Source organism: Mustela lutreola, chromosome 15 (assembly GCF_030435805.1).
Source record: "Mustela lutreola isolate mMusLut2 chromosome 15, mMusLut2.pri, whole genome shotgun sequence".
NCBI classification, from domain to species: Eukaryota; Metazoa; Chordata; class Mammalia; order Carnivora; family Mustelidae; genus Mustela; species Mustela lutreola.
This window is the reverse complement of record NC_081304.1, coordinates 18,897,693-18,904,955: the sequence shown is the minus strand read 5'-3', so window position 1 is coordinate 18,904,955 and position 7,263 is coordinate 18,897,693. Positions and strand designations below refer to the sequence as shown.

The 7,263-nt window shown below is 56.3% G+C and overlaps 1 protein-coding gene across 1 annotated transcript; it reads right to left on the bottom strand.

Annotated features, from left to right (window-relative positions):
- Nucleotides 1–1,569: 1,569 nt before the first annotated feature.
- SOST (sclerostin) lies at nt 1,570–6,860 on the bottom strand. The gene is made up of 2 exons (XM_059149838.1): nt 6,316–6,860; nt 1,570–3,578 (listed from the first exon to the last, which is right to left on the bottom strand). The coding sequence occupies exons 1-2, from the start codon at nt 6,533–6,535 to the stop codon at nt 3,157–3,159; spliced, it is 642 nt and encodes a 213-aa protein (XP_059005821.1). The 5' UTR covers nt 6,536–6,860; the 3' UTR covers nt 1,570–3,156.
- Nucleotides 6,861–7,263: the final 403 nt, after the last annotated feature.

Here is a 7,263-nt window from a genome sequence, read left to right as displayed (position 1 = left end):
AAGTCTCATGCCCTCACGAACGCAGCCATGCATCTTCAGCCCCAGTGCCTTTGCTCGGGCCACACCCCGCACTCAGAACCCTGTGCCACCTTCTCCACCAGCCAAACCTCTAAGCAGCACCCACCTCTGTGAAAACTTCCTGAAGTGTTTCCCCTCATTCCTACCACAAAGTGGATTACTCCTATGCTTGATCCCGTAACACTCTGTACAATGTGGCCTGATGACTTGCCCATGTGCCCACCAGGTTGGGGAGGCTTGAGTGAGCGTCTGAGCAGGAATGAAACCCACATCAGGCTGTGGACGAATGCTTAACCCCTTGATGCCCCAGTTGCCTTAGACCCAAGCACAAGCCTGGCTCCAGAGCCCGTGTCCCCATCCACTGGACCACAGGGCATCTGGGGGCTGGACCATGTATCCATTTCTTACCTATTCTCACTCCCAGCTCTGAGACACTCCTCTCAGTGCGTGGATTCCCTGCAGGCTCTCGCTGGGGCGTCCTCGGGGTCTAGAGAAAAGACACCCACTGCCCACTATCAGAAACTTGCTGGTGATGATAAGGAATTGAGGAGGGATCATTGGGAGTTAAAGTGAAAAGTCCTTGGGGCTGGGGGGGGGGTGCTTTGGGGTGGGGTTACCCCAAGAGGGGCTGGACTGGATTCAAAGCTTTGATTCATCTCTCCCTGTGGTGACTGAAGAGTAGCTCTTGTGTGTAAGGCAGTGTCCAGCACTGTGAGACACCTTGGTGACATAAGACCGAGGGAAGGACAAGCCGTTGTCCCTGCTTGTGATCTTCCATTCTCACCAGGGAGGCATACAGTTCGTGCTTGGGAAAACACTTGACGGAGCTGGAACTGAGTCGTATGTGGCTTGTGTCATTCTCAGCACTAAGCAGGGCTTGGCTAGGTGAGCCACATGATCGGTGAACCAGTATCATAGAATGAGAAACCGAAGTCATGGCAGGGACAAAGGGCCTGGGGCATCTGAGGAGAGCTCAGCCGGGTTTGCAACATCCCTGGAAGGTTCAGGTTCAAAGGTGGCAAGGAATATGGACCCTAAAACTAAAACGAGAAGGAGTCATTGTGGTGGCCTTCAGACGTGGGGGTAAACTAAAGCAGAGATGAGTGTAGCAGCGGTGTGTGGCCACTTGGGAGTCAGAAGGAAGTTTGGTAGAGCTGGGCGGGGGTGGGGTAGGGGACTCAAGCAGGGAAAAGCCTCTCGAGTCAGGCTGAGAAGCCGGAACTCAATCCTGGGCAAGGAGGAGCTAGGGAAGGATTGTGAGTAGGAGTGTGGCGCAATGAGAACGGTGTTTCTGGAAGACTGTGGAGGGCAGGCTGCTTGAGGGAGACCAACCTGAAGTTATGACAATGGTTGCGGTGAAGGAATGAGGTCTAGGTTTGGAAAGGAAGGGACAGACATGACTTTTCAAAGGGAGGACATAATTGCCACAAGGGCCCCCGTGGCACGGTCAAAGGTGCCTCCAAGGTTGAAGTCCTAGTGACCAGAAGGATAAGGATGTTAACTTTGACGAAATGACTGTGTGTGGCTGACAAAATGAGACCACATCCTCTCTGAAATGATTCATTGTCTTTATTAACAATGCCTCTGGATTCGGAGAGAACAGACTGGTATTTCATAAAGCAATATTAACATGGTCATTTCTCTACAAGAAAAACTTTTGCATAAATAACTTAAGTGCGAAAATAAATACGTAACTTAACTCTTTAAGAACCACGACTCTCATTCTTGTGGACAAATCCCACATGAAAGGATTGCAAAAAGCAACCAGCCCAGCAGGCTCTCACATGGTCTGTGCTTCTGTTTTTAAAAAAAAAAAAAATTTTTTTTAAACAATGAAAAACTACACAGAAAGTAAGAGGTGTCTGGAAATGACTTTCCGAAAGATTTTTGGATGACAGCGAACGGGCTTTGCGGGTTTTTTCAGCATATGTACAGCACTTGTAATTTTTCCCCAAGTAATATTATTTTAATGTAAGATGCGCCACCACCGGTAACAGTAGTAAGAAGCTACTTGCTAGACAGAATCACGTCTGTGAGTGCTAGGCGGGAGGAGACACCTCCAAAGGGATCTGCTGGTCTTAATGGGGGGGCTGGCTGTTCCTTGGGCCTGGCAAGCCCAGGGTCCTGGGACTTCAAGCTTCTCTGCAGAAGGTGACTTTAAAACATGGCCATGGTGGGGGATGGAATAGGGGATTGATTCCTGGCCGGTCTCCCCCAGCCCTCCCCAGTCTTGGGACCTTCTCCTTCTCTACCCCAATTGCTGGTATCTTTTCTGCATCCTTTGGGGTGGAGTGCTGGAGGTAGGCAAACATCTGGGGAGCCCAGGCTGGAAAGAACGAGCTTCTTCCAGGAGCTTGTCAGCCCTAAAAAAGACTCCCCCCACCACCCTTGTTTGGCTGTCAGATCAGAGGATTACAGTTCTGAATTCCAGCCATGACCATGACCACGGCAGTAATCCAATCCAACCCCCCTCTTTCTCCTTTGCCCATTCAAACGGCACCCAAGGCCTTGGAATCATGTGACAGTAGATTCCTCGAGATACAAATCCCAGGCCCACCTTCATTTTCCAAAGAGGAAATTGAGGACAGACTCTGGACAGAAAGGGAAGAGTGCGGTCCAAGGTCATCCGGCGAGTTAGTGGCGGAGTCCAGACTGGAAATCCTATCTACGGATCCCAGTGCTGGGTTCTTGGCACAACAAGGCACTAAAGGCTTTAGGAAGGGGCAGAGGAGTGGAGGAGGAATCTTAGCGAACTTTCTTAACCAGTCCCCGGACTCTCATTCCCCACCGCTCCCATAGAAACCCTGCTCTTCTGCCGTCCTCTGAAGTGGAACCAGCAAAGGTGGGCGGCCCCGGTGGGCGGGGCTGCGTGGCTCAGTGTGTGTGACTCTCAGCGCTGTCCCTGCCCTGCGGGACCCCCCTGGGACGCTGGGGAGTGGGGGTGGGGAGGCTCTGCTGGCCCCCCTCCCCGAGATCCGCAGGGCCGGGCTCCCTCCTGCCGGAGCCCGGAAGGTCTCCGCCCCCTGCCCCGGGCTGCAGACATTTACAAGGAGACGCAAACAGACCGCGCGCAGAGGGCAGAAACTCCCGCGCCCGACTTAGGGCGCGGGTCGGGGAGCGCGGCGCGGCGGGCGGCCTCTAATAGGCGTTCTCCAGCTCAGCCTGGTTGGCTTTGGCGCCCCGGGCGCGGGGCCGCGGCTTTCGGCCCTTCTGCGGCCGCGCGGCCTCGGGCCCGAAGTCCTTGAGCTCGGACTGGTTGTGGAAGCGGGTGAGGCGCTTGCACTTGCAGGAGGCCACCAGGCGCACTTTGCGCGCGCGCGGCGCCGCATCCCCCGGGCACAGCAGCTGCACCCGTTGCGCACGGTAGCGGTCGGGGATGCAGCGGAAGTCGGGCCCGCTCGGGCGCCACCACTTGCCGCGGCCGATGGCGTTGGGCAGCAGGCGCGCGGGGCCGCACTGGCCGGAGCACACCAGCTCGGTGACCGGCTTGGCGCTGCGGCAGGGTCCGTCCGTCACGAAGCGGGTGAAATGCAGCTCGCGGCAGCTGTACTCGGACGCGTCTGCGGAGAGAGGTTGCGTCAGGCCAGGCGGCCTCCTGCACGCCACCCACCCCGTCCAACCCGCCTTTTCCAAACCTGCCACTTTCCAGCTGCATTTGCCCAGGTATTCTGGGGCTGGTGCAAAGACCTCTGGCCCACCCTTTCCCCCTAAAACTTTGGAGCCAAGTGTCTGTTGGGGTTCAAATACCAGCTCCAACGCTGTGTGATCTTGGGCAAGTCATTTAACCTCTCTGCGCTTCCTATCTGTAAAATTGGTTTGTCCTGAGCAGTTAGGGAGTGAATCCATGGCGTATATAACGCAGGGGCCGCGGTGAGTATGCGGTAAGAGCTGGAAGTACTGGCTTTTATTATGTGTTCTTCTCCAAGGGGGTCTTTTTCTCCCTCTATAAGTCACATCGTGTCGCCGAGTGCCTGGTCTAGGCAGAGCAGGTGCTAGCCACACCCTCTGTATGATGGCCTTGGCTTCTCCTAAATTCTTTTTCCAGCCACTTGGGAGAGTTGGTGAGGGGATGGAGAAAGGAGTAGGGGTTAATTGAAGGGAATAAATCAGGGCAGCTGCGGAGGAGGCGAGAGATGGAAGAGGAGGTGGGGAGGAGTCATTAGACTTGAAAAGAGCCAAAGGCTGTTTGTCCAGCCCCCTCATCATCACAGAGGACCGGGAAGCCTAGAGAGGGAAAGGCCCTTGCCCGAAAGGCAGAGTTGGGTGTCCTCACTGTGCTTTCTTGGGGCCCCAGCCCCTCTGGGTTCCTATAAGGGTGGAAGCTGTGTGTCTGAGCACCCACGTGGGAGGTTGGGGTGGGGGCGGGGCACAGGGCTGCCTCTCACTGCAGTTACTTCTCTATCAGAGGGGATGGAGCCCTGTCTGAAAACCTATAGGTTCAGCTGCTGCAAACACTTATTAAGCACCTGCTGTGTACTAGGCATACTGCTGGGCACATCTCTTTTTTGTGTGCCATTTTAATGGATCTCTGATGGTGGCCCAGCCTTGCTCCTGGGTTGGGGTGGGGACGGGGGATGGGGAAGATTGTGCTCTAAGGTCTGGCTTGGTCCCCCGAAGTCACCTTAATCAACTCTCCTACTGTGGGCTTAGACAGATGGGAGCTTTTTAAACAGCTGGTCCTCATATGAACATCTGTCTGACACCCAAGGGGATGAAAAACAGTCCTGGGACCAAAAGCAGAGAGAAGGCCAAGAAGCCAGGCCTCCACTCCCCAGGCCCCGGAGAACCAGCGGAGCAGGGGAGAGGTGGGTCTGCCTTCCTTCAGTGGCTGACCTTCTGGTTTCTGGGCTGGCTTTCCACCCTCACTCTTGCTCCCAGGCTGCAGGGGGAGTGTGTGGGGGTGGCCTGTTTGCCAAGGGAAGGAAGCTTTTGGGCTTTCCAAGAATAGTACCCCACATCAGGCACTTCTATAGAAGGTGACTTTGTTTTGAGCTTCCTTGGGGGCCTGTGGCTTCTCCTGGGAGCCCAGGGAGGTGGGTATTTTGTATTTGGACCCCATAGAGCCCAGGAAGCAGTCCCTTAAGCTTAATCAACCTTGCCTGGGTGGTGGTGGGGGGAGGGAGTGGCGGGGTGATATGCTCCTGCCCTCCCTTTTGGAGTCTTGAGGCCTTCAAGTCTTCAGGCCCCCGGTGGGGCTGCCCCCTTGGCAGAGCCCCACATTCCCAGCTGGCTGTGGGGCAGGGAGAGATGAGATGAGGGGGCCTGGGCAGTGGACTCCTCTCCCACCCAGACAATGACTGGAGGGCAGTAAGGCCCTCCCCAAGAAGTGTCATTCCGGCCCCACCCCCAGCGGTTCCAGCCAGCTGTGCACACGGCCCCCTAGGCTTTGCATGCAGACCTGACCAGAAGCCCAGATGTGCCCTCCACGAGAGCCCTTGCCTTGTCACAAGGGTCAGGCCCCCTCCCTAGTAACGAGGCAAGGCTTGGACCTGGGGACAGATGGGGTTACCTGCATCCACTGCCCTCACAGAGGATGCTACTTCCCCTCCAGGGCCTGGACAAGCTGCTACCCAGGTCAGACTCTGCCTACAGCTTCCCGTTCCTTCAAGGGCCAGCTCACTGGGAAGACTCGGGGTGGCGGGAATGTCCTCTTCCCATTGCTTTGTGGGGACTTGTTCTGGCTCTCTGTCCCCAGCACTCCCCCCACCCAACCCCACCCCACGTCTCCCACCAGGGCTATCTTGGCATGGGATCAGACTGGGGTCAAATCTCAGCTCTTCTACTCCCTACCAAGTTACTTCACATCTGGAGCTTTTGTTTCTTCACTTTCCAATTGGGGGCTCACCTCCGGGGACTCCCCTGCGGTGGATCCCCAGGGTAGGGTTTAAGTACAACCTGGGTAGAGCATCTGCCTCCCGCAGGTGCTCACGGATGGGAGGGCTCCCTTGCCTGGTTCCCCGTCCAAGGATGCCAGCGGCCAGACCCGTCTCCTGTCTTCTCAGGAGGGGATCTTGGAAACTGTCGGCCTTCGGAGGCTCTGAGTCCCAGAGTTATATTCTCACCACCTCAGCATCCTTCCTGCACCAGGCTCCTGTGGCCAGCCGCCCCCACCCCAGCCTCATGCCTCCTGAGCTAGAACACCAAGGCTATGCTGGCTTGCCACCCTCCCCCTGCCTCCAGGCAAGGCTGTCCCTCCATTAGTGCTGACAACGGGGCAGAAGGTCTACCCCAGGCTTTAGAACCTTCCAGAGAGCCACCCCTCGTGGGAAAAAAGCTCTCCTCTACCCCCATGCATACCTTTGGTCTCAAAGGGATGGTGAGGGGGCCTCCCTCCGTTCTCCGCCCGGTTCATGGTCTTGTTGTTCTCCAGCTCTGGTGGGGGCTCGGGGTACTCGCCAAGCTCAGGGATGATCTCTGTGGCATCGTTTTTGAAGGCCCGCCAGCCCTGGCCCTCCACCACCCGGAAGGCCGCATGCACCAGCAGGCAGACGAGATACACAGCGAGAGAGAGCTGCATGGTGCCAGCCGGAGGAGGGCAGCCTGCCTTGCAGTAGCACAGGCTCCGGTCCCTAGCCTGGGACACGTTTGCCTTTTTAAAGCCCCCTCTGCCTGATGCCAACCAATGAGGACAGACTGGGGCAGGGCTGGTCCCACGTTTCTCTCAGCCCAGGGGGAGGGAACAGGGTGTGCTCACTGCAACCCCTCCCCAAAGACTTCCCAGGCACAGCAAACTCCCACATTGCTCTGGTGCTCCCAGGTGACCTAGAGAGAGGGGTGTGTAAGGCGAGCCTGCCCTCCAGCACCTCCCACGTGCTGGCAGCTGCGGTTTTCAGATATCACAATGAGCTCCAGCTCGTAATCTTTACCTCCTTGGGCCTCTTGGGCTTTCTCAAAAACAAACTGTGGACCAGCATCACAAAGAAAACGATGGCTCTGAGCCCTCAAAGGGCTGAGCCCCACCAAGTCCCTTTCTCAGGCCAAGTTCATTTGTTACCCCAACAACAAATGGCCCAAGGTCTCTATCTTTGGCCCACACAGACCATGGCAGAGGCAGAAAAGGCTTTTAAAGATATCTCACTGGTCCCAATTCCACGAGGCTCAGCATTGATTATCCTGACTAAGAAAGTCCCTTGTTGGCAACCCTCTGGAAGGCAAGAGAGAAAACTGGAAAGCCACGAGGAGGGGAGGGCATCTGCTTGCGCGAGGAGGTGGGATTCTGGTTACAAGTCCAGGATGAGCAAATCA

What these genes read in the sequence shown, in the direction of transcription:
- SOST (XM_059149838.1), bottom strand. Translation starts at nt 6,535, where the DNA reads ATGCAGCTCTCTCTCGCTGTGTATCTCGTCTGCCTGCTGGTGCATGCG. An exon ending in CCATCCCTTTGAGACCAAAG is followed by an intron (nt 3,579 to 6,315) that starts GTATGCATGGGG and finishes CTCTCTCCGCAG; the next exon opens with ACGCGTCCGAGTACAGCTGC.